Source organism: Drosophila albomicans, chromosome X, assembly GCF_009650485.2.
Source record: "Drosophila albomicans strain 15112-1751.03 chromosome X, ASM965048v2, whole genome shotgun sequence".
Classification (NCBI taxonomy): domain Eukaryota; kingdom Metazoa; phylum Arthropoda; class Insecta; order Diptera; family Drosophilidae; genus Drosophila; species Drosophila albomicans.
Genome location: NC_047627.2, coordinates 19,605,024 through 19,632,962, shown reverse-complemented (window position 1 = coordinate 19,632,962; position 27,939 = coordinate 19,605,024). Strand labels below are relative to the sequence as shown.

Below are 27,939 nucleotides of genomic sequence, written 5' to 3'. Positions count from 1 at the left end.
TTAGTTCCAATATATAGTAAGCATAAACTTTTAGGTACTATCTTATCTCTAAAGTAAAGTATAGAATACAAACCCATATTTATTGTGAAGTTGTTACAAAAATGATGAGCAAAATTAGCCAAATGATAGCAGATTAATTCGCTTTGCATTTGGCATTATCAAACGCATTGCTTGTATGACATTTGTTGCTGCTGCTGTTGTTGTTGTTGTTGTTGTTGTTGGTGTTGTTGATGTGCCACTTGTACTTAAGTCATTCACATTTTTGTATTTTTGGGGCAAGTGAATAATGAAGCGAGACACGCCCCTTCTACCACTTTTGTTTTGTTTTCCTTTCTCGCAATCGCAGCTGTCTGATGATGTTGCTCTTGTTGTTGCTGTTGCTGTTGTTGTTGCTGTGGCTGATATATTTGGCTCTGGGCAATGCCCGCCCGATCCTCGCACATGTTTCAGCCGGCACAGCTGACTCCGACTCTTGTCTTCGACTCTCGACTCCGACTGCGACTCTCGACTGTTTGTGGCTTGTGGCAGGTGCCACAACACAGAGAGAAGACAACAAAAAAAAAAGAAGAAAAAACCGCAAAACTAAAGCAGACGACGCCGTTCACCTTTTGTACCTGTTACCTGTTGACCGACGAAGCGTTGCGGCCCGCTTGCAATTTAATTGAATTTTATTTCAGTTTCTCGAGCGGCATTTTGGCAACGCCTCGATTGCTGCTTGTGCCCATGCTGTTGCTGCTGCTGTTGCTGCTGCCACAGAGTCTTATCTCTTGGGCAATTTCAATATCATTTTATGCGGCGGTTCTTCGTTCTGTCTTCTCATTCTCCTCTTGTGTTTTTTTTTTCTTGCTGCTTCCTTCGTTTTCAGCTGTTAATTCAAAGTAAATTATGTATTTTGCATAATTACAATATTTGACTTTTACTGTTGACTGCACGCCAACGACCACAGAGTCCGAAAGAGAGAGAGAGAGAGAAGAGGGAGATGAGGACTCATCTGGTGGCAAGGTGAAGTGCGAGAGCTCTGCCTGCTGTTGCCACTTTTCACTGCGCGGTGGTAGAAAGAAGTTTTTCCTTTTGTTTTTTCTGCCTTTTTTTTTTTTTTTTTTTTTGTTTTTTGGTCGGGTCTTGTTGACTGCGGCTTCCGTTCATTTATCTTCTTTATGAATTGCGCTGAATGTTGTTCGTATTGTTGTTTCTGTATTAGTGCCTAATTTGCTTAAGAAATTCGCAATGCCAACTGCTGTTAATACCTACTTAAAAGTGCCTTCCAACAATACAATGCGAATTTAAATGTGAATAGCATTGCGAATGGGAATGGGAATGGGAATGAGTTCAGTTCAGTTCAGTTCAGTCTGCTTGCAAAGCAACCAGCAAAACTGGCTTAAAGGATTATTTGCTGTTAATTGTATTTATCGCAAAATATGCTTGAAAAGGGCGCATCAACTTAGTTGAATTGTTTTAGCTTTTTAATGGCATTCTTACTTTATTTAAACAGCCTCAATTGAGTAAGGAACTGAGATTGAAACTTTTACAATTATTCCAAAATTATAGACAAATTTAGTGAACGTTGATGTTACTATAATTTAGTTAGGAAAATTTGAATTTAGTAAATGATTGATTTAATTATTGTTCCACGTCAATAAAGAAATGTTTATTAAATAAATTAGTCGAAGAAGTTCATAAAGGAAACACAAATAAAAATATTTCTTCATTACATTAATTGAATATATACTATAAATAAATTTCAAATTCAGCTAGCGCAATACAAATATTTGTGCAATAAATTAGACGCAGAAGTTTTGACAAGAAACACAAAATAAAGAAATACTTATTCAATAAATTAGTTAAATAAAAACTATAAAACTACAAATTACACACAAAATTGTGTTATCAATTAGTTGATCGTAGATAGCGGAATAGAAATATTTATTCAATAAATTAGACGAAAAAGTTTTGACAAGAAACACAAAATAAAGAAATACTTATTCAATAAATTAGTTAAATAAAAATTAGAAAACTACAAATTTAGTTAGCAAAAATATGAAATGATTTTTATAATCAAATTTTTAATATAATTATCGATGGCAAAGAAAATTGTTCGCTGCGATTTTCAAACCAAATTGTGCTATCAATTAACTGATAGTAGTTAGTGGAATACTAATATTTATTCAATAAATTAGTTAAATACTAAAAGGAACTACAAATTTAGTTAGCAAAAATATGTAATGATTTTTATAATAAAATTTTCAATATAATTATCGATGGCAAAGAAAATTCTCTGCTACGTTTTTCAAAGCAAATTGTGTTATCAATTAAATGATAGTAGTTAGCGGAATACAAATATTTATTCAATAAATTAGTTAAACACTAGAAGGAACTACAAATTTAGTTAGCAAAAATATGAAATGATTTTTATAATCAAATTTTTAATATAATTATCGAAGGCAAACAAAATTGTTCGCTGCGATTTTCCAAAAAAAATTGTACTATTAATTAGTTGATCGTAGTTAGCGGAAAACAAATATTTATTCAATAAATTAGTTAAATACTAAGCAAAAATATGTAATTAATTTTGAATGCAACATAATTTCCATATAATTATCGATGACAAAGCAAATTGTTTGCTGTGTTTTTCAAACCATTTCAATAATTTCTTATCGAGTAGTTGATCAGATAAATGCAATGCTGACAACAATTGAGACTTGCATTCAATCGGAAATGAAAAAAGAGTTTTCTTCATTTTTAGTTTTTGTTTTTTTTTATCACAAAAATTATATTCGAATCGTTTTCGGGCAGAGAGAGAGAGAGAGGAATCTTTTATCCCATTGATTGTCGGCTTTCGGTTGTTGTGCTCATAATTTGTTGTTGCTGTGGGCCACTCAAACGGGATGAGTATTCGATTTTCGTGTTGCCCGAAATGTAATTGGAGTTGCAGTCGCAATCGAAGTCGCAGTCGAAGACGAAGTCGATGGCGACCCCCTTTTTACCTTTCACCCAACCGATCGATGCATGCTATAAATTCCATTGGCTTGTCCATGTTTTTTTTCGTTGTGAAAGGAGAAAGTTGTGGCTGGCTGCTGTTGTTGTTGCTGCTGTTGTTGGGCTGCCACACGCTGATGCCACACGCTGCAGGAACGCAGTGCGGATGCAACCAGAGATGGCGGCGACTTTCACACGCTCAAGTTGCAGTTGCCAAGTTGCTGAATCGCTGCCAAGTTGCAGCGTTGCCCATTGATGCAACAGGTGCGTGGGATTAGGCAGCAACATGTGCAAAAGGGCGAGGGGCGTGTACCTGGGTGGAGGAGGCGTGTCACGTTGTTGTTGCGTGCATTTAATTGTGCGTAATTATTCACTTTGGTTGTTATGCCAACACAACGTCGGGTCCTTTATTTTTGCCGTCGTCTCATCACAACTCTTAATTGGCACAGCCACCGAAGTCGCCTCCGCCTCCTCCGTCGTCGTCGCCACCGTCGTCGCCTGCTAATTGCCCCATGGTCACCCCGATCCGCATCCAGTTTTCAGCGGTCTAATCCCGCCCCCCCCCCCCCCCCCCATCCCCATCCCCAGAAGGTGTCTTTACGTGTCGTCGTCGTTGTTGTTTGCTTTCAGTTTGCATTTTTACTCTTGTTGTTGTTGCTGTTGTTATGCAGTGTTGTTCTCACGTGATTCATAATCGGCCCATTAGCGATAACTAACTAGGCACATTAGAATCGAGCAAGCACATCTTTACAAAATGCTACAGAGTGTTTTCGCAGCAATTATTCACACTCAACTGCAATTTAATTATGTAGCTCGATCTGGGTGAATTATTGGAGTAACCGAGAATATGGCTAAGGAGATTATTATTATTTTTATTCATTATTAAATTATTTTTATTAAATGCATTGTGGAAAACGTTTTTAGTTATATTATTGATAGGCACGCATTGTTCCTTAATAGAAATATCTTTCAAATAAAATGTTATATAGTCAACTATAAATATCAAATCGATTTTAAACTTAAATTTTTGGAAAAAGAAATCTTTTACTTTTGAGAACGATAAAAATGAAAAATTTATTTTATATTAAACTTTGATTTATATAGTTGACTACATTTTAAAGCCAAAATTTTTGGAAATGAAATCATTTACTGCTATGAAATTATATGAAAATTAAGTACATTTTCATGCTATACAAATTTTATTTGAAACAATGATTTAAAAAGTTGAATTTTAAGTGATATTAGAAAAATGAAAGTGTCTAGAAAACTTAGCTCAATGATTTACAATGAAAGTTAAATTTAAAGTGATTTAAAAATTGATAAAATTCACTTTTGAAATCGACAAAAATACAATTCAAGGACTTAGAAAATATTCAATAATTATTTAATACTGTATCTTAAAACAAAGTTTCACAGTATTCGCTAGATTTGAATAAAGTGATGTTGGAAAAACAAAATGCTTAAGCCATGGCTAGAAATTATTTAAATATTTCACAACACTTCTTTAAGGACTATCTGAGAAATTCCATACTATAATCATAAAATGCAAATCAAGTTGTTAAGAGTTAATAATTTAGAGCTCAGTATTTAAGAACAAATTTAAATTAAATTTGATTTAAATTTAAATTCTTCACTTTAGGCTCATCCAATCACATTTATTATGAAACGTTGCGCAACACTGGCGAATGCAAATTGCATTTGCATTGGCAAACCTTTTAATAGCCAAGAATCGATTATATGCAAAATAGCGTATGGTGAATAAAATAGACTTCAATTAAATTAAAATCGTTCGCTGAAGCATTTGCCATAATGTTGCCACTCAATTTGATTAAATACAAAAAGAAGGGATAAAACTTCAACGATTATACATACGACTAGTTGTCAACGCACAACATCAAGTATACCACACGTAGTACTCTTTCACTTCTGCTCTGCTGGCTATTTCTCTTGCCTACGCACACACACACACACACACACACACACACACACACACACACACAAACATAGAAGTCTGTTCGCATTGTAGGTCAAGTGCAAGCTCTGACAAATTGTTTGTCTATATGCGTCTTATACAATTTTGTTGCATTTGACAGGCGCCGACATTAAATAATAACACCTGACAGCAACACTCAGCAACAACCCAACAGCTAACAGCCCAACAGCAACCCACCACAGAGGACAAGCTCACCCTATCCACCACCATCACCACCACCACCAAAATGTTCTCTCCTTGTCTGTTACAGTTATTCTACTCTCTCTCTCTCACACACACACTTTCCCATTCTCTGCCCTTTGACTGAGTTTGGCGAACTAAGTAAATGCGCTTCGAAACGTCAAAAGCTTTTCTGTCTATAAAACACACGCTGATGACAGAACGTCATCATTAGCATCAACAGCAGAGCCAGCCAGCCAGCATCATTGTCATTTCGAATGTCATCGGTTCGGTGACGTCAGAGCAAAGAGAGCGGAGAGCGGAGAGTCAGAGAGAAAGCGAGAGAGTAAGGAATTGTGAGCGTACGTTTTTGTTGCTGTCATCATTGCACTCACTTCTTCTTCCTCTTCCTATTCTGCTTGTTGTTGTTGTTGCTGGCTTCTTTCGTCTGCGCTTGTCTACGTGCTGCTAGGCATGCCATTGCACAGTGTCTCGACATTCTATTGAAATGCAGTCATTGGCAGAACATAGAACACACTAAGCTTATCTACAACTGTTAAGATATCCAAGTAATTTATTCGCAAATGTTTGATAATAGTACTTGGAATAATTATTACGCACTTTGCAAACAATTATGAAATCTGCATACCAAACAGATTAATTGATAAAGAATTATAAATTAAATAAAACAGTGCCAACTTTTTTCTCATTTTTATTGGTCACTCACAAGTTGGTTAAACTTTGTTTTAAATGTTGACAAATTTTATGGGAAATGTGCTTTTATTGGAATATTTAATGCTGAACTCGACAGTTTTTAAATCGCGAACGAAATCAACAATAAAAAAAAAGAAACTAGTTGATTGCAAACTATTGCTGATAAACATTATAAATAAGTGTATTCTCAAAATTGACATAAACTTTGCTGAATAAGTGAAATTTTGAAAAGCACTCTTGAGAAACTACGCAGAATATAAATTATAAATACATTTTTTATATGCGCGTTAAAATTTAGCACTTGTAAATGTAGAACGAAATACAAAAAAATAACATAGTTGATTGAAAACTATTGCTGATAAATAATGTTGTTAAAAAGGGGACGCCAATAAAATGTTGTTGAATTTTTTGTTATGCTGATAAACAAGGTTCTTTTTTTTGTTACTACATTTACATATTTAGCTTACTTGCTTCAATTTAAAAAAGCTTGACATTTTATACATAAGCACATATGTATATTTTTTTATGTTTTGATTCTATAAAATTTAAAAAATCGAACTGCAAAAGGTTGATACTTGGATGGCATATTTTAAATTGATCAGTTTTAAAATTGATATAAATTTGCTGAATTTGTCTAACTAAAAAAAAGCATGCTAATTAAAATAAAATTATTTTATGTTTAAATATGAATGTTTTCGAATTCTTAAATACAAAATTATTGTTGTGTTTAATAACGAAAATGATCCACTGTTCGATGTGCGTTTGGCGTCAATGTTCACACGCTTCAACACAGACACGTTGTTGTTTCTTTTTGTTGTTTTTGTTTTGTGGAGGAGTTCTGCCCCCACTCTCTGCTTGTGCGTTTTTGACTTCTCGATTTTTCCATGCAGAGAGCAGCAGCATGTGAGCGAACGAAAGAGAAAGAGAGTGAGAGAGAACAGTGAGTTGGTTGAGCTGAAAAGTCGACAGCTGTTTGTTGCTGTTGGACGAGTGCGAAGCCAGTCAATGGCACAAATACATACATACACACACGCACACATCTATACACTCGTGTACGTATGTATGTATGTATGTACGTAGCTGTATTTATGCAGGAGGACTTGCATTACAGTTGCTGTCCCCCTCCATCACTGTAGCGCCACCTGTCGGCAAGTGGTTTTCCGATATGCTTTCCATGTATTTGCCAAACCTTTGACCGACACTCTGTCGCCCCCTTTTGTTCCCTTGCTGTTTGTGCTCCATGTCTTTTGTGCAGCAGCAGCGGCAGCATCGACAGCATTCTTTCCTTTTTGTGAGCTGATCAAATATTTGACAACCAGGTGACTTTTACACTCGTTTACCAGTTGCGGAAAATTCATTTTGCCAATGTTGACAAAGACGTTGACGGGAGTGGGGAAGGTGCGGCGGCGGGAGGGTTTTGTATATACAACATAGCACACACATACATAACAACAAACACTTTAACAAAAGGTCAACAGCAAAAATTCGCGAGAGAAACGGGCTTTAAAAACGCTACAAAACCACATTGAAAACCGCGCGCGAAACGCGCGTGAAACGCGTTACGACAACAAACAAACAACAACCAACAAAAAAAAAAAAAAAAAAAAAAACTCGAAACGAAAATGAAAATATTTTACAAGCATGTTGCAACTTTTACGAGCGGCTCTCGTCGTCTGTGTGTGTGTGACATCTCAACTTATCGAAAATTGTTTACTTTGCAGCAAATGGAATAAATGAAATGAAATGAGAAACATGCTATAATCAAATTAAAAATGAAAGAGTGTAAAAAACATAATAATATACTAAAAAAGAGTTGCCTTAACAATGAAACTTCCCTGTTGACATAATCTACAAAAAAAACAAAAAAAAAACAAACAAACATATATACAACAAATATACACACTTATATACAAGGAATATATACACATAACATAAGAAATAACATTATATATGTATATACATATAAAAAAAAACTATATTTTTAATACAACATTAAAGTAAGAGAACCAAAAAAAAAAGAAAAAAAAAACACATACACGCGATGCGCCTAAAAGAAACCACAAAAAAGACGACGTCGCTGCCGACGCTGCTGTCGGGTGAATTGCTGAAAACGCAGCGCCACTCGCCGCCAACAATTACACAGCAGCAACACCAGCAACACCAGCAGCAGCAGCAGCAGCAACAATATCTGCAGCAGCGTTGCTCAAGTGTTGGCAGCACCAGCAGCAGCGGCACCTGCGAAACGGAACGTTCAACATTATCCGCCTCATCATTATTATCATCATCGTCCTCATCATCATCATCATCCTCCTCATCGTCATCGTCGTTATCGCCGCTGGCTGCAATGCCCACATTGCCGGCGAACATGGATGAGGCAGCTGCTGCTGAGGCGCTGGCGGCAAACATTGCCGAGTCGTTTACATTCTTGCAACAACATGCGGCGCATCATTTTCGCGACATTCTGTATGCGGCCCACATGCTTGGACGAGGTAAACCACAAGCGGGTGGCGAGGGCAGAGGGGAGAGCTTTTTTTGGGGGGTTGCCTCGCGCAGGGTTTGATAGGCTGAGATTGTTGCACGACCAGCTGCTTGCTGCGGCTCGCTCAACTGGTTTTTTTTTTCGGTGTCTTACATACATTTTTTGTATTTTATTTTTTTTTGGCCAACCAACCAACCAACCAACTTTCACTTTATGCTTCGTTGCCGCATTTCACTTGGCACAAGCAACCACAAAAATGAAAAAAAAAACCTGAAATTTACTGAAGAAGTTGCAAGCACAATATTAATCGTTGATCCTTTTTGTGATTTGTCTAATTGCAGGCTATTATCAGCCGGCGGGTCCGCTGATCTCGCCGCATGTTATTGCGCCACCGCCGCCACCGCCAGCAGGTTCAGCCGCCGCAGCAGCCGCGGCAGCAGCAGCAGCAGCAGCGGCCGCAGCAGCCGCAGCAGCAGCGCAACAACAACAGCAACAGCAGCAGCCAATTAAGAAGCTAGCTGAAGACGCTGCCACAGACGTCGCAGCAGCAGCCAGCGCTGAAGTTGATCCAGCCACAGCGGCAGCAGCAGCAGCAGCGGCAGCACAACAGCAACAGCAGCAGCAACAAGCTTATTCCGGTGCCAGCGCTGTGGCTGCAGCTGCAGCAGCTGCGGCAGCCGCACATCCGGGCGTGCCGTATCCACGCTCGATGCATGCAGCACAGATGCACTATTCGACAGCGTATCCGCCCAACTATTATACACCGTATCCGGGCGAGGTCATGTGCTATTCGCCGCCCGCCTATCAGCCCTATTTCTCCAGCAAGGTGTATCAGAGCGGACCGCCGCCGCCACAAGGCCATCCGGCTGCCCATCCGCCGCCGCCGCCACCGCCGGGCGCCTATCGTCGCTATCCCTACTATCAGCACGCTGCGCCACCGCCCGGCCATCCGCCGCCACCCGATCTCTACGATCAACAGCCGCCGCCACAGCAGCAGCAACAACAGCCGCCATCATCGCAGCAGCAACCAGGCAGCGGTGTGCCAGCACAACAGCAATCGCAGCAGCAGCAACCCGTTTCGGTTGCAGCCGCCGCGGCAGCCGCTGCCGCCGCAGCAGCAGCAGCAGCCGCAGCTGGGGCAACATCAGCGCCAGCGGGCACACAATTGGTGCCAGCGCATCAGCCACAGCCCCAGCATCTGGAGCATTATCCCGGACCGCCCAGCTACTACGCCGGCTACAGTCCGGGGGGCGGCAGTGCCGCCGGACAGTGCTACACGCGAGGACTGCAGGGTCCTTATATGGGTAAGCAAAAGTATGGTTCTTACTCCCCCAGTCGGATCCATGTCTCATGCACACACTAGCCAGTAAATGTTTTAAGTTGTAAAGTTGACAATCTGGTATATTTTTTATCCTATGGTATATTTTGAGATTGGTAGTATATTGATATACTAAATATAGATTTTGGTATATTTTAGGTATTGTTTAGGTGGATTAATTTGTTATGGTATATTATGAATCGAATAATATCGATATACCAAATATAGCTATTGGTACATTTTAGTATTTTGTAGGAATATTAATTTACCCTTATATGGGTAAGCAAAAGTATGGTTCTTACTCCCCCAGTCGGATCCATGTCTCATGCACACACTAGCCAGTAAATGTTTTAAGTTGAAAAGTTTGTATATAAATTCGTTTCGCTTTAGTTCACAATCTGGTATATAGTATTTTTTATCCTATGGTACAATATATTTTGAGATTGGTAGTATATTGATATACTAAATATAGACTTTGGTATATTTTAATATTATTTACGTGGATTAATTTGGTATGGTATATTATGAATGCAGTAGTATATCCATATACCAAATATAGCTATTGGTACATTTTAGTATTTTGTAGGAATATTAATTTACCCTTATATGGGTAAACAAAAGTATGGTTCTTACTCCCCCAGTCGGATCCATGTCTCATGCACACACTAGCCAGTAAATGTTTTAAGTTGATAAGTTGACAATCTGGTATATTTTTTATCCTATGGTATATTTTGAGATTGGTAGTATATTGATATACTAAATATAGATTTTGGTATATTTTAGGTATTGTTTAGGTGGATTAATTTGTTATGGTATATTATGAATCGAATAATATCGATATACCAAATATAGCTATTGGTACATTTTAGTATTTTGTAGGAATATTAATTTACCCTTATATGGGTAAGCAAAAGTATGGTTCTTACTCCCCCAGTCGGATCCATGTCTCATGCACACACTAGCCAGTAAATGTTTTAAGTTGAAAAGTTGACAATCTGGTATATTTTTATCCTATGGTATATTTTGAGATTGGTAGTATATTGATATACTAAATATAGACTTTGGTATATTTTAAGTATTAATTTGGTACAGTATATTTTGAATGTCGTAGTATATCGATATACCAAATATTGGCTATAGGGTACATTTTAGTATTTTGTAGCAATATTATTTGACAGTACAGTATATCGATATACCAAATAATGACATTTTTAGGTACATTGATATGCTGTGGTATATTTTGAATATATAATTTAGTATTTTTAGAAAGATTAATTTGGGATGGTATATTTTTAATGTAGTAGTATATCGATATACCAAATATAGCTATAAGTACATTTTAGTATTTAGTAGGAATATTAATTTACAGTTAGGTATATCGATATACCAAATAATGACATTCGTATAATTTAATATTTTTTAGGTACATTGATATGCTGTGGTATTCTTTGAATGTGGTAGTTTATCAATATACCAAATTATGCCTTTGGTATAATTTAGTATTTTTAGAAAGATTAATTTGGCATGCTATATTTTGAATGTAGTAGTATATAGTAGATAATATATAGATATACCAAATAAATTTTTAGTATATTTTAGTATTCTTTAGGTAGATTTACTGCGGTATATTTAAAATATAGTAGTTTATTGATATACCAAATATAGCCTTTTGTATATTGAATTATTTTTAAGGAATATTAACTTGACATTGTATATTTTGAATGTAGTAGTTTATCGATACACCAAATATAGTTATTTTTATATGCTAGTAATTTGTTGGTATATTTAAAAAAATACCACACTGTTTCGCTTTTATTGAAACTCGACTATAGCTTTTAGTTTAAGCAATTAGGCATCTAACGGTATTTGTAATTTTGTTGCAACTGAAGTAAATTTCCAAATATTAACAAACCATTTTTTTTTATATTGCAAATATTGAACTTATCTTAGCGCCACATTTGTGCTTTATTTATTTGTTTGTGTGTGTGTTTATTCTATGCACTGAGTTGTTGATAGCAAGTTTCATGATTGTGGCGCATAAACTTTATTATTTGCCAGCGATAAGCATTTGAATAAGTGAGCACTTCAGTTGAATAGAGACATCGATTGACGAGTAATTTCGAACATATTAAAAATATTTCACTTAAACTCTGATTCTTCAGAAGTATGCAGATTTGGTAATTCCAAATTTATAGCTTTAAAGTGCTTATTTCCCTTTTTGACTTAAAAGGAATAAAAATATTATATATAATAAAGTAAGACAGCAACAGTATTATTTGAGAATTTGATTAAGATACGCGCGGCTTTAAGTGATTAGAAAGTATCACGCCAGTTGGTTTTTGGTTTGTTTGTTAAGATAACTTTCCGAATATCGGATCGGATCTAGACGTATAGAGTATAATCTAATCGCGTGACTGAAAATACTCGTACACATTTCAATCATCGAATTGCAACAAGTTATTAAATATTCTTTCACATTTTTGGTTTGTTTTCCAGAATATCCGCCACAGTGCCCATGTCCAATGCAACAGTCGTGTCCAAAAAACGTCCATACTGGGCCTCATATTGGTAGCAACAGCAGCAGCAACAGCAGCAACAGCAACAACAGCAACAGTTTCTCACACAAGACGAGCAACAGTTTGATGCTGAGTACTACGAGCAACAGCAGCAGCAGCAACAGCAGCAACATGCCTGTGTTTGGCAGCAATACGAGCAGCGAGAGCAGCAACACATTGACAGCCACCAGCCACATTACAGCAGCAACAGCAACAACAACAGCAGCAGCAACATCGTCGACGACATCAACAACGCTGACTACCAGTAGGGGCCCAGTTAAAAATGGCACCAACAACAACAATAATATCATAAACAACAACAACGACACTGATAACAACAACACAAAGGTGAATAACAGCAACATGAATATGCGTGTTGCAAGCAACACAACAACAACGTTCGCCACACTGGCGACAACAACAAAAACAACAACAACAACGGCAACAGCTGGCACAACAACAACACCAACGGCAACGAACAACATTGGCACACAGTGCCAAATGCTGGTGAAAACCGAGCTGAAAACGTCGAGCGACGTCGACAACGGCAACGGCAATGGCAATGGCAACAGCAACAATCACACGACCAAAATGCAATACGAGGCACACGTGATGCCGCCGCCAACGCCGCCCGAAAGCTATTGCGCCAGCGATGACAAGTTGCTGGAGGAGCAGGACACAGAACCTCTGGATCTGGAAGCGGAGCGAGAGCAACGCGTTGCCAAAGATATTGAATCGTATGATTTAACGGGCAGCACGCCGCCGCCGCCGATGGTGGCAAGCGTGATGCCACGTAAAGCGCGTATTGGCAAAAGCATGGCCAGAGAGATGGTCTATGCAGCCCAGCAGCAGCAGCAGCAGCAACAACAGCAGCAGCAGCAACTGTTGCAGCTGCAATTGCAACTGACGAAGCAAGCAGAAGCAGAGCCACAATTGCCTTTTGTACTTAAAGCGGAAATCAAAGCGGAAACGGAAACAAAACCAGAGACCAAAATCAAAATCGAGCACGAAGATGCAACAGCAGCAGCAACAGCCACAGCAGCGGTAGCAACAGCAGCCATAGCGGCAGCAGCAGCAGTAGCTGAGACAACAGCAACATGCAACACACATATCAGCAAGCTGCACGATCTGAAGCCAACAATCAAAACCGAACCCGAAGCGGAGCTGGAAGCAACAGTTGCCAGCAGCAACAGCAATGCGACCGACGACAACAGCAATGGCAACAACACCAACAGCAATGGCATTGTTAAGCAGCGTCTCAATTTGCTGTCGTCAACGTCGACAACAGCAGCAACAGCGACGGCAACGGGAGCAACCAAAAGCAAAACGCACAGCTACAAGAGTCTCATCAAGCAGGCGGAGCCAAAGAATTATTTGTGTCCAGGTCGCAAATTTGTGCGTCGCTACGGACGCACGCAAGCCAAGTATGTGAAGCGTCGCCAATTGGTGCTAACACAGCGACAACAGCAGCGACTACGCGCACAGCGACGCGAGCAACACTTGCAACAACAGCAACAGCAGCAACAACAGCAGCAGGCAACACATGCGGCACAACAGACGATGGCAACAACGATGGCAACGGTGGCCATTGGCACCAGCGACATCTGCGAGCAATCAACCTCGACATTGGGGCTGCCCAGCGGCTGTTCGCCGAGTGCGTCGCCGAAGCGTGTGCGACCACGTAAGCAGGCGATTGCATCGCTGCATCTGCTGGGCAGTCTGGACACGCAGCTGACGCGTGGCTACTTCAGTGATCCCGAATTGAACAGCACCAGCAGCAGCAGCAGTGGCAATGTCAGCGGCAGCAGCGGCGCAGCCAACAAGCAACTTTATGCGCCAGCAACACCATCGCCGTTGTTGGCGGTGACGACGACAGCAACGTTGCCGCTGGCCGAGAAACGTTCCAAGTCGGAGACGAAAAAGCCGCTGGCAAGCGTGACGTTAGCAACGCTGCAGGCAACAGCAACAGCAGCAGCAACCACTCAGCAGCAACAACAGCAACAGTCTACTACCTCAGCTGGCGCGGAAGCGCCGCCGGCCAAGAAGGCGCGTAAGCAGCCAGCAAAGGTCAAGGCGAAGAGCAAACCTACAACAGCCAAGGGCCGCAAGTCTGCAGCAGCAACAGCAGCAGCAACAACAGTTGCTACCAGCACAGCAGCGACAGCAACAATAACTGCTGCTGAGACCAACAACAATGAGTATCAAACGGCCGATTTGCAGGCGCAAAAAGGCAGTGCCACGCCCACAGTGCCAGTAGCTGATGCAACAACAACAACGAGAACTGCAACAGCAGCAGCAACCGCAACAGCAGCAACCACAGCAGCAAACACGCCGCCTCAGCAACATTCCGATGAGCAACACAAGTTCCTGGTGCCTCAAACGCCGCTCGAGTGCATGTTAACAAATGCGACCATGCCCACAACCACGCCAACGCCCACATCAACAGCTGCAACAGCAACAGCAACAACAGCACGCCAAGCGCATGCAACAACGCACACAAAACGCGCGCGTTCGCGTTGCAAATTTGGCAATCGCAAGAAGCAGCGACAGCGACCCGGAGGCGTCAGCAACGAGCTAGACGAGACGCAGCCGCCGGCAACACGGGCCAATGTGGTGCCAAAGTGGAACAACGGCTGGATGTGGGAGGGCAAAGCGTTCCAAGGCGCCGTCTTTCTCAATGTAAGTTCATCCCAATGTCAATTTGAATTTGAATTTTGCATACTAATTGCTTTACTCTCTCTCTCTCTCTATTTTAGAGCGATGATCCTTTGGTGTTGCGCACTTGTTATCCAGCGATGCGACATGTTGAGGGCGACATCATCAGGACCCGCGATTGTGTGCTGCTCAAGGCGAACGAGGACAACGAGCTGCCCTATGTCGCCAAGGTGGCGCATCTCTGGCAGAATCCCGAGGATGGTAAGCTGCCGTGTACTGTACTGTGCCACACATCACATCATCAGCAAATCTATTTTAAAAGCTAAAGTTAAAAGCTGCTCTACAGCAGCAAAATTTACTATTGTCTGTCTGTCCGCTTATCTGCTTATTAACCCTTCCGGGAACGACTTAAATTTCGGCAATTTAAGAAATTGTTGAGGTTGTATTATAAATAATATGAAAACACATGCAAATATTTGATAATTTGCCAAGCACAGTTAACTAAAGTATATTGAAAAGAAGAAATCAAAAATTGAACAACATCGTGCGATTGCGACTCGACTGACTATTTTAGGGATTTTAAATTTAGTGCTAAGCTCCCAGATAATAAGTCAATTCTTTTTGCTGTTCTGCCAGAACCTATGCAAACTAGGCTCTCTAAATTCTAATTCAAAATCTTATATTTATATTGTATTGGTCAGTGATAGTTTCTTAGAACAACTGTCGAGTTGATGGCCTTAGTTGCTAGCACTCCCTTCTTTTAGTTATTATATTGTTTTGTATAATTATTAACAATAATAGTTTCTTAGAACAAATACAAATATTTCGGGTTCAACATATTTTGTTTACGCAGATTTTCCAGTATTGTCATTATTGTAGTCAGCTGAAACACTTTATTATGCTGAAATTGTTGTTATGAATATTTAAAATTCGTATATTTATTAGACCAAGTTTTATGAAACTTAAAACTAAATAAATTTGTTGTATTCGCTATTCTGTAGGGTGCCTAATCTTTGTTGTATATTTGTTGATTTGTCTTGCAAGTTCAATTTATTGATTTTACATACATATAGTACATATTTGCTGCATTCTTATAGTTGTAATTTAAGGTACAGAAAGGAAAAGATGGAAGGCTTTCAGCTCAGATTAGTGTTATTCGTTTTAGTGTAGAACTTTTTTTTAGGCATAAAGAGTAACTTATTGAAATATATCTAAGCTTTGTTTTTTATTATTTGATAGTAAGTTAATAGTTTTAAGTATTTCAATTGTTACTAAGCCGTTAGTTTAAATCATTGCTTAAATTGTTATAAAGTTTTTATAAGTATTTTCTAATCATGCCATCTCCATTTTGCAGGCGAGATGATGATGTCGCTGCTGTGGTACTATCGACCAGAGCACACGGATCAGGGACGACAGCGTAACGATTGCCCCGATGAGGTGTACGCCTCACGGCATCGGGATCACAATTCGGTGGCCTGCATCGAGGATAAGTGCTACGTGCTGACCTTTAGCGAGTACTGCAGGTGAGTGAAGATTGCAAATTAAAAATGGAATGCATATCAAATCTAAAATGTACTTTCAATCTAGATATCGTCGACGTCTGCGAGCGGCCGAAGAGGATGTGGAGGATGTGAGCATTGTGCCGCGTCGCAGCAATACGGCAAATTGTTACACGGTGCGCACCGTGCCCGATCACACTAATCCGGAGCTGGTGATGTTCTGTCGTCGTGCCTACGAGTTCCGGACGCGTCGCCTGCTCAAGTTGCCCCAAAAGAATGCGCTCGTGTGCAGCTAGCGCCGAGCCAAACAACAATCGCAACAACAACAACCGCAGCAACAGCACAAAGAAATTGGATTGGGTATAGGAATGGGAATGGGAACGGAAATGCAACTGGAGATAGAGATAACAAGAGATGATGATGACGGTCATGACGAAGACGATGACGAGGCAAGAAAAGTGGAAGCAGAAAAACAAAATGGAAAACTTAGGATACGTATGCTTCATTAGCTTTTAAGAGGCGACAGAGGATTAGATCAATCGATGCTAAACCAACAAAGACAAAAGCAACACCTACACACACAAACACACACTCACACACACACGACCAAAATGGGAAGAGGGCAAAAGAAAATGCGAAATGATAGTTAAGGAAATGCAAGAAACGGATTTACATTGTATATGTAATTGTAATTTACATAATTTATTATTTATTATGCGCCCAACGCACACCCAAAAAAAACAACAAAAACAAAAAATACACCCCAACACACACACACACACACACGCATAATTTGTTATTAAGTTAAATGTATTTATTATTGAGTTTAGTCAACAATCTTAAGTTTCATCTCTCAATTATTTTATTCTACCTTTTTTTTTTTGTTTGTTATTCTTAGTTTCAATTCGATTTCATTTCAACTTCAATTTGAATTTCAATTTCAACTGAATACTACTCCACAAAATTAATGCTCAGGCAAATCAACTTTGCGCACACGCTCTGCTAAAATTGGAGAATCAACAAATCGTTGTTAAAATCCACAGAAAGAGAGGGAAAAAGAAAGAGGAGGAGGAAAAATAGAAGAGAAAAAGAAAAAACTTAACACAATTCTACGCGCTGTTGGTTTTTTTGTTGTTAGTTTTTGTAAGCAAAAAAAATAAATAAAAGTAAAAGAAAAACCACGCAAGTGAAAAAAAGAAAGAAATAATAGAACGGAATAGAGAAAGAGAAAGAAGAGAGAAAGAGAAAAGAAGAAAAACCTTAAGCATGTTTGCAAAATATATTTAATTTTTTTCCTGTTTTTTTTTTTTTTTAGTTTATGTTGAGCAAAATACTTTGAGAAATTTGATTTCTGCAACAAATTATTCATAGTTTTTTTTTATACACACATATGATTTAGACCAAATTAAGTACATATACTAAACAGTTTTTTTTATATATATAATTATGTATAAATACATATATAAATATAAATATATATACATATATATTCTTAACATAATTGAAGCACTATCTTTAAGTTGCATAACAAAAATCCTTAATAAACAATCGAGAGAAAAACAAAAGAAAACAAAACAACAACAACTACAAGTCACATACATTAACAAGAAGTACTTTAACTATATTATTTAATTGTAATGCTTAGCGTTTTTAGTTAGTAAGCAATTGAGAATCATTTGTTTTATACCAAATACAAATTAATTTATGCACTTAATTTAAAAACACAAAACAAAAACACACACACACACACACAGAACACAACCAACACATACATATATACAGTGTATTATCTATATATTATATATATTATTATTATTATTATTATTATTATTAATATGATCATTATTATTTTTTACTAAATTCTTTTTTTATGATATTAAAAGAAAAGCCCATAATAAAAATCCATTTTAATCGAACACTCTTACAGACTCTTTTTTTTAGTTGATTTATTTTGTTTGGTAAAGAGAAAACAAAAAAGATTTTTCTCTTATATTTTTTTAACTTTGAGCCAAACACAAATATCACAAGAAATGTTATAAATTTTGAAACTTCCAGTAAATTTAATTATAGGTTGAATAATGATTGCAGTTCAGAAATATAAATCCTTTTTTTTTTAATAATATTTCATAGATCGTGTTAAATTGCTAAATTGATACTGTTCAGGAATATCAACGAAGTCTTCTCATAACTGGAATTTTTTTTATGTAAAATTGTGTTGCATACTTTTGGGCTGCTTATTTTATTTCGATTGTATACGATTTGAGCTAGTTGAAGGTGTGCCAAGAAACTTAGTAGGAAGCATAATAAAAAATAAAAAAAAGACAAGCAAACATATACACGTACATATTACATATAAGCATGTAGGGGGCTAAAGTAGGCGTGTCAAGTGCTATATGTAGAGCGTTAGAGAGCGTAGTGAAGCGAATACTCGAATAATCGAGTGTGTGTGTATGTGTGAAAGAGGAACATCCGAAGAAGAAGCAAATTAAACACGTTCACCCACACACACTCACACATACAAATACACACACACATACATACATACATACGTACATATAAAGTATACATAAGTAAGTATATAGGGAGCATAGCAGAAACATATGAAACATGTATACCAAAAATACAAACAAAACTTATATATCAAAATCAAAAAAAAAACGAAATAAAAAGACAGTTTACAACTCGGACCATATATAGGGAATGGTAATGGGTAATGCGATAGGTTTGTCGGTGGGGGGGATTTGGGGGATAAACGGGAATGTATGCGCAAACACAGATGCAGGATAAAAACAATTCAATTACAACATTGAGAGGTGGTATACAGAGAGCAAGAAACTAGCCAAAAACAAAAATAAGAAAAGATATAAAATACAAGTAAAATAATAAATCACGAATTATATTTGTACGACATCGTATACCCCATATATACATAGGTATATATGTATATACTATACAGACACACACACACACAGAGAAACACTTGCAACATATATTGGGCCAGAGTAGCATGCTGGACAAGTCTACAATACATATGCATACATATACAACACTATATACACATACACATATATATTTCTATAGACGATGGAACAACAACAACAACAACAACAGTAAACAGTAAAAGAGTAAAAAAACACATACATATATTTGTATAATAGTCAGATGTATTTTTTTTTTTTTTTTTTTGATAATGTTTCGTTTGATCTGCAAATGAATAACGAACGCTACAAGCTGGATACATTCAACATACAAAATATACACTACAACACACACTCACACACACACACACACAAAGGATGCCTGAACAAAAGTAATATGAAAAATAAATAAAAAAACAAAGAAAATACCAATCTACAAAATGTAACGTAACAACAACAAATGAGTAAATGAACAAAATTTTATGGTTTTTGAAACGAATGTTATCAATTAATTAATTGTACTAGCATGTAGCCAAAATGAAACTAAAATCAAATGTTTGTTTCCCCACAAACAGCCCGCACCCCGCCCCGCCCCTCTCCTTTACTCTCCCCTTTTCCATTGTCATTAACATTAACGAAGAATAAATGTTCAAAAATTTTCTGTGTAATTTGTTTCCAATTTCCCCCAACATGAAACAAAACAAAAAAAAAGAAAGAAAAGAAAATAGTAGTTAAATGCATATTCTAGTATATAGAAAGTATATATACTGCTGCAAATTCTATATTATTGTATAATTATTATATTATGTATGTAATCAAGTTGAATTTTTATGCTGCCCATTTACGACGGGGTATCTTGAAACTCACCCCAAATTACCCAATTTAACACAATGAGTTCAAAAGCGATCTTCTGTTTAAATCACACACAACAATGTTTTTTTTTTTCGGTAATGTCTTCAGCAATGAAATGTTTTTACATATGCTGAAAAGCGAAAAGTAACACATTTAGCAATTAACAAAAATCATAACACGCAAAATGGTCAATAAAAATCAAAATATTGTTTATTAGACAAATAATTGTATTTTTTTGCCCAAGTACACAATACTAGAGAGCGCAACTTGTCCATAGATGGCGCTACTAAGCAACTTGTACAACCATCGGAAATATTTTTGCTTAGAAACTGACACGTGAAGTAGTTGAAATACCAGGTGAACAGAAGTGAGCAGCAAGCGGAAAGACCGAAGATGTAAATTATGCCAGCCTTGAAGTATGCCACAAAAAATGAATATTTTGTGATACCGAATGAACGATAGATGGCGCCACTAAATTAGCAAATAAGTTACTGGATTTGTGGCAGAATTTCTTGTCCGAGCTTAAATTCAATCAATTTACTTTTAAAAGGGTTATCAACTGGCGAAAATAAGATTCAAATCGTTTTGTTACTATTCGATACAATCAGAATTTAGCCTTTATAAACGACTTTCCCTTTGCTCTGAAGCTAAAATTTGACATGTTTTGAATTTGCTAACTTCATATCTTTTTTTTTTGTCGCCAATCCATAGATTTCAAACCTGTGGAAATAAAGGGCTCTTTATAATAGTTTTTTATTAACAGGACTCTAAACATTAAGTTGTATAATATCGTTCATCATCTGTTCGCTGTATTCCACATTTCGTTAAACAAGTTACAACAAAAAGGTGAGATGATTGTGGGTAAGAGAGAAAGAGAGGAACCCAAGTTAATGCCAACAATAATGAATAATTAATTGCAAATTTAATAGCTAAATGAACTTTGTTGAATTCATAAAATTTTACAGCGTGTGCAATGCAAATTTGAGCGACGCGTCGTTTATTTTGCATTCATGATACAAAACATGATCTAATAGTAATTTCAATTATTTATGCAATGAATTTCGAATTAAATCAGTTTGAAGTGTTTATCTCAATCGCGTTGGCAAATTGATTAGCAGCAATTTCGAGTAGCGCTCGTAATCTGTTTCGATGTGATAGACATGAAACACACACAACCTTGAGTGCAGTTGGCAGCCAAGTCAAGTTCACACGACCTAGGGAATCTATTTGTATTTGGCCACAACCGCAGTCGCAATCGCAGTCGCAGTTGGAGTTCCAGCTGCAAGTGAATTAACACATCGTCAGTCACGCACGCCCACAACAAAGTTCCGCGGCGGTCTAGCTTGAAGGCTTGATAAACATCCAATACACGTAGATCTGAACTTGTTGCACGTATGTATCTATGGAGTAGCGGGGGCGGGCCTGTGCTGGGGCGGAGCGGGGCGGGGCATAACTTGACATTGATGAGCTCGGGTCGACTGACGCATAGCGAAACCACAAAATCTTTTGCGAGTCTCTTAACTGAAATTAGCTGCGACCGCAATTAAGTTAATCGCATCAGCATTTGTTGTTTGCTGTTGTTGTTGTTGTTGTTGTTGCTACTTGGTGGCATGTTCTCATGCTTAGGCAAATTACTTATTCATATTTAAAGAAAGTCAACAATTCATTTTCATGTTCTCACAACAAACAACAGCAGGCCAATTACCTCCGACAGGCTTTGTCAAGTACTATGCAAGTACGCACAGTGGTCTCTAAAATAAAATTATTTATTTCCCCTAAAATATGTTGTTATAGCACTTTATTGCAGTACTGGTTTATCTACTTTATAAATCAAAATCAATAAAAAATAAAAAATCATTTCAGGTATTTAGAGATATTATTACAAATTTGAATAAAATTACATTTCAAGCTGCTAACACTAAACATTAAAATAAAATTTCATAAATTTGAAATGAATGATAATAAAAATTTATTTCAATGTTTTTTTAGAACCTTTGTTTATTTTATTGGCTAACTAGCCTCGCACTTTTGAGTCTTTATTTATGATACTCGTTACAGCAATGCAAATAGAGTGCAAACGGAATGAACTAGATAAGTAAGCTCGAATTTTTAGCTATAGAAACGTCCTGCCAATCAAGCTTAATATATTATTCGTGTTGTTGTTAATACACTTTAAACAGTCGACAAAAAAGTGCATTTAGTTGAACTTTTATACTAAAATAATGAAAACTAATGAGGTGTAATTAAACATTTAAATTATAGAATGTAAATTGTAAATTATAAATTGCGGGGGTACTTTAATTTTATTGAAGGGAAGCTAACGAATAAAAAACAAGTAACAAAGCTACAGTCGAGTGTGCTCGACTGTGACATACCCGCTACCCATTTTGAAAAAAAGCAATATATTTTGCGGTATCATTCTCAAAATATACTAAATATACTACAAAAATACTAAAAATATACCAAATGGTATATATGGTATATCGATATTGTACCGCATTCAAAATATACCATAGACGGCACAATATACCAGATTGTCAGCCAAAGCAACTAAGACACTTAATAAGTATTTCTTTGATAACTTCAATTTTTATCTGATCGTAAGCAAATTTTCAGGAATCACAATTCATAGAATTATTATTATATATACCAAAATTCTCAACTCTAGCATTTAAATTACGATTGTTATTCGATTTTTTTGATTTGCGGGGGCGGAAGTGGGCGTGGCAAAAATTTAACAAACTTGATCTGCGTGCAAACATAATAAATGCTGTCGAAAAAAAATTATAGCTCTATCTCTTATAGTCTCTGAGATCTAGGTGTTCATACGGATAGACACACAGACGGACATGGCTAGATCGTCTCGGCTGTTGATGCTGATCTAGAATATATATACTTTATAAGGGTCGGAGATGCCTCCTTCTACCTGTTACATACATTTCCTGCCGGCACAAAGTTATAATACCCTTCTACCTTATGGGTAGCGGGTATAAAAATAAAAATGATAAAGTATTGAATATTAATATTAAAGTTCTAGAAATTCTAGTTGTATTAATCTATAATTAATCTATTTTAGCAAACACAAAAGTTTGGGAGAACCCAATTAGATCAGGCAATAAGTTAGCAGCTATGTGCATATGAATATTATTTATTTATATGTTGTTTGAACGTTTTGCCCCACTGTATGCAGAATCACTTAGAGCACTCAGTGTCGTATTCGTATTCGTATTCGCATACGTATTTGGATTCATTTACGTATTCGCATTGAGGTGAGTAGTAGATGTGCCCACCAATTAGTATCTGAATAAATAAATGCTCTCGTGTATCTGACGGAGAATCAACGTATCAGTAATTTTTTGGGCGTTTGTTTTCATTTTCGTTACGATGAGCTCATAACCTGAACCAAGTGAGTCAGATGATATAGCTCGTGCTCAATCTACAGGTGTTTGCTACAGTTTACAAGTTACGCTTTGGGCCACATTAGAATGTTTTTAGTTTTTTTTTTTGTTTTGTTTTTTTATGTTTTCCATGTTTTGGGCTAATAACAATTGTAAATGGGCGTTGCTCATGACGAACCCGCTTATGTGGTTGACAGTCGATTATGTTGTGCAACTGCGTGGGAAATAACTGCGTTACAAACTATTTATAACTCAGCAAAATGTTGAAGCTATGCAGGTGAAATTCACTAAATATTCAAGGTTAAATGGGAAGTTTTAAAGCGATTTTAAGTCAGTGTAATAAAGAGGAAAGCTTAGAAACGAAACTGTTAAACAGTACTTGTAGCGGCTTTTAACTTGTTTATGAAGAAATTTGAGTAATGTGCTAACTGGAAAAGGAAACAGGTTCTAAAACGAAACAGAACGGTTGCAAAGGAAAGTGGCAAGAAAGCGTTTAAATGCGAGCATGAAAACAGAAGCTAGAAAGAGATGAAATACAAATTTCTGAAGAATTTGGTGTTTTTATTAATTATGCATATATATTTACTCTATTTAAAGATTAGTGCTGTCATAAATACATTTACTTAAAGATGTTAATTCAATTCGATATATGAGCGTTTTAAAAAAATATTTTAGGAGCTTTACATGCTTTATTATTCATTAAAAATATTATTGTTTTCATTGTAATTGAACACATTTATTTATATATTTGAAAAGCTTTATTGTATGTATTGTATGTATGTTATTTGTAATGTGGCAAATTTATTTGAAAATTATTTTAAATGCTTATTATATTATAAAAATACTATTTATTTTATTGTTTTTATTGTATATATGCTGTATTATATATAACAAATATTTTATCATTGTTTTAACTTCAATTTAATGTAACACATTTATTTATTTATATTTAAATTTGTTATTGATTTTCAGATGAATGTAATTGTGCTTTATTAAATTTTCATTTTTTTTTGCTGTGTCATACATTAGAAATATTTTTGTAATGGTTTTAATTTTAATTTAATGTACATTTTTTTTTTACAAATATTTTAGCAGATTTATTATGTATTTAAAATATTATTTTTATTGCTTTAATTTCGATTTGATGGTACGTAAATTTTAGAAGTTGTTTTATATATTCAAATATTTTTGTTAATGTTTTAACTTCCATTTTTGTTCATATATATTAAAAATATTGATGTATTTAGTTTAATTTCATTAATATTTTTTCATATTTTAAATACAATATTGTTTTTTTCTTGTGATCGAGTTAACTTTTTATATGTTTGCGAATACTGAATTTATATTTTGTAGAGAGTTCAAGTTCAAGCTTGATTTTAGTGAGTTTATCAAATGATCTGGTAGAAATATTCTCTTATTCATTAATTGTTTCACATTGTTATTGCAGTGCTCGTAAATTGACGTTAATTAATGGCCACTCATTTCGGAATTAATGGAAATGTAGAAACGCAATATGCTTCCCAGAGATTTGCAATTTAATGTATTCAAAATAAAAAAAATAGTCGTGAGGTTTGCTTCCAAGTGAGTTTCGCAGTTTCATTAATTACTTTGTAATTACACGCGCCTGGCTTCATTACAAATTGAATTCTAAAAGCCCAACGCTTCTATTGCGTATTAAAAAAAAAAAATGATGATGCAGCAGCTCAAATAAAATCAACTTGCGATTTGCTTAGCGCCTAATACAAACTCAGTTTTTATTGCTGCAGAACTCACAATAAATTTTGGTATCTCATTTGTATAAATTAAACTTATAAACACTAAAAAAAAAAATAGAATGATTGTTGATGCTTATAGAGAATGCACTCTATGATCTGGAGGCAAGCAAAGCCATGGCCAGAGCCATGCTCAGAGATGCGGCTAAAGCGCCAGATCCGTTATAGTATCCATAGTTGCGATATCCTGGCTGTCCGGGCAACGGTTGTCCGCCAGCTCCGACGCCGCCGTTGTAGGAGAAGGGACGTCCATGCTCGTCGGTGCCGCTCACATAGTATCCCCCATTGCCGGCAGCTCCGCCGTAGGCCCCGCCTCGGGAATCGACGCCCGCATAGCCGTAGCTTATCTGTGGATCCTGGCCACCGAGGCTGCCGGGTGGATGCATTCCAGCTGCTCCGCCGGGCTGTGAATTGGACCAGGCGCCAGCGCCGGCTGCGTTGCCGCCGCCCCAAGTGCCCTGGGCATACACTGCGGATACATAATGTGCATTTTGTTTGAATTTCGTTTGTTTTCTTTTTGTTGCTATTTCGGTTTGTTTTTTTGTTTGTTCACTGGTAATCCAAGGAGCTCACTCACCCAGGGAGAGTGTGGCCAAAAGGCAAATCACAACAACACAATTCCGACGATCGCTTTGAGACATGTTTAAGGTTTGGCCGACTAGCTGCAACTAATTCGCTGGCGGCATCACGTCAACGGTTTTAAACTGGTTCCCACAACAGTCAGCCCTGAGTTCTCCCCTCCCCCCACAAATCTCGACTTGGTGCTCTCTCGCTTCTTCGCACTCTCTCTCTTTCTCTTTCTCTCTCTTGCTCGATCTGTTGAGTTTGTTGTTGTCAGCGAGTCATCATTACTTTTGTTGCTTTTAATTGTTTACCTGCTCATGGCGCCCTTACTTTGGGTATTTGATAAATCTCGTGGAGTTTGTTAACAAACTTCAATAAAAAGTTAGGGAAAATATAAAACAAGTAAGAAAGTTACAGTCGAGTGTGCTCGACTGTGAGATACCCGCTACCCATTTTTAATAAAGGCAAAATATTGCGGTATCATTTTCAAAATATAGCGAAAATACTACAAAAATACTAAAAATATACCAAATGACATGTTTGGTATATCGAATATACCATAGACGGCACAATATACCAGATTGTCAGCTAAAACAACTCAGACCCAAGTAAGTAGGCGTTTTTGCCCATACAAAAGTATTTCCTTAATAACTTCGACAATTTTTATCTGATCGCAACCAAATTTTCAGGAATCATAACTACTATAGTAATTATAGTATATACAAAAAATTCTAGCTTCAAAATTACGCTTGCTATACGATTTTTTTGATTTGCGGGGGCGGAAGTGGGCGTGGCAAAAATTTGAAACAAACTTGATCTGCGTGCAAACATAACAAATGCTGTCGAAAAAAAATTATAGCTCTATATCTTATAGTCTCTGAGATCTAGGTGTTCATACGGACAGACGGACAGACACACAGACGGACAGACGGACATGGCTAGATCGTCTCGGCTGTTGATGCTGATCAAGAATATATATACTTTATAAGGGTCGGAGATGCCTCCTTCTACCTGTTACATACATTTCCTGCCGGCACAAAGTTATAATACCCTTTTACCCTATGGGTAGCGGGTATAAAAATAGAATCAACTAATTATACTTATACTTTATTTTATCAATAAACAGCAATAAACGTTTAAAAAGCATTAAAATATTTGACATTATTTTACTTCTTTACAAATTTGTTTGCTGTTCTCTGATAAAATGAAGTAAATAAGTAAGTAAAGTAGAGTAAAGCACCATAAAGTATTTAAATTATGAATTACTAAATGCAAACGTAAACTAAAGTATACTCAAATAAGCGAAAAATCATGAATTACTAAGTACAAAAGTGAGGAGCTATGTGCTAAACTTTGAAGTAAATGAAAGTGTTTACAAATATTTAACAGCATTGAAACTTCTTTAGGTTTAATACTTCATTTTATCAATAAGCACCAATTAAAGTTTATAAAGCAGTATTTTACTTCTTTATAAAGTTGTTTGCTGATCACTGATAAAATGAAGTAAATAAGGAAGTAAAGCACTATTAAGTATTTTAAATATGAATTACTAAACTGAAATGTACTCATTTAAATGCTGCATTAAAAAGTAAACTAAAGTATGTTAAAATATTTAACAGCTAAGCGAAAAAATCATGAATTACTAAGTACAAATGTGAGAAGCGCGGTGCTAAACTTAGAAGTAAAAGAAAGTGTTTACAAATATTTAACAACATTGAAAATTTAAGGAATAAATGCTGAATTACTCAAGTCAAATGTGCGCTACTAACATCTAAATAAATATTATGCTTTAGCAAATAATTCAAGTTGTAGAGTATTTCAACGGCGGCTTGACGATTAATTATCAGATTTTTTACAAATTGTTTTAAGCACTTTTTTTGTTGTTGTTGAGGTTGATTCGCATTATTGCAATACAGAACACGCAAATTTGTGTAAGACGCTACTGTTGCTGTTGTTGTTGGTGTTTTTTTGTAATTTGCACGAATTTACGTGAAGAAGCACAAGCGTTTTTTTCCGGTATAGAACACGTTAATTTGTTGGCTCATTAATGATATGCATGACGAAGCGTTCGAACAGGCGTCTGTAGA

General features: G+C 36.8%; 2 protein-coding genes across 5 annotated transcripts in view; one reads left to right on the top strand and one right to left on the bottom strand.

Moving 5' to 3' along the window:
- The window catches only part of LOC117578090 (protein split ends), a 69,277-nt gene extending 50,086 nt beyond the window's left edge, over positions 1 to 19,191 (top strand). For 2 of the 4 annotated variants that reach the window (XM_052002701.1, XM_034263257.2), the window contains 5 exons: positions 8,663 to 9,625; positions 12,136 to 14,873; positions 14,951 to 15,110; positions 16,204 to 16,372; positions 16,437 to 19,191. In XM_052002701.1, the coding sequence (XP_051858661.1) occupies positions 8,663 to 9,625; positions 12,136 to 14,873; positions 14,951 to 15,110; positions 16,204 to 16,372; positions 16,437 to 16,644 (4,238 nt within the window). In that variant the 3' untranslated portion in view covers positions 16,645 to 19,191. Of the gene's footprint in view, positions 1 to 7,563; positions 8,332 to 8,662; positions 9,636 to 12,135; positions 14,874 to 14,950; positions 15,111 to 16,203; positions 16,373 to 16,436 lie in introns of those variants that run through there. The other 2 variants (XM_034263256.2, XM_052002704.1) reach the window with 2 other exon arrangements.
- A 5,616-nt stretch (positions 19,192 to 24,807) lies between these two features.
- LOC117577851 (uncharacterized) lies at positions 24,808 to 26,031 on the bottom strand. The gene is made up of 2 exons (XM_034262794.2): positions 25,866 to 26,031; positions 24,808 to 25,757 (listed from the first exon to the last, which is right to left on the bottom strand). Exons 1-2 carry the CDS (start codon positions 25,927 to 25,929, stop codon positions 25,381 to 25,383), a joined length of 441 nt encoding a protein of 146 aa, XP_034118685.1. The 5' UTR covers positions 25,930 to 26,031; the 3' UTR covers positions 24,808 to 25,380.
- Between the last annotated feature and the right edge of the window lie 1,908 nt (positions 26,032 to 27,939).

Bases quoted from the DNA above. Each gene is read 5' to 3' on its own strand.
- LOC117577851 (XM_034262794.2), bottom strand. From the start codon at position 25,929: ATGTCTCAAAGCGATCGTCGGAATTGTGTTGTTGTGATTTGCCTTTTG. The intron at 25,758-25,865 runs GTGAGTGAGCTC...ATGTATCCGCAG, and splicing joins TTTGGCCACACTCTCCCTGG to TGTATGCCCAGGGCACTTGG.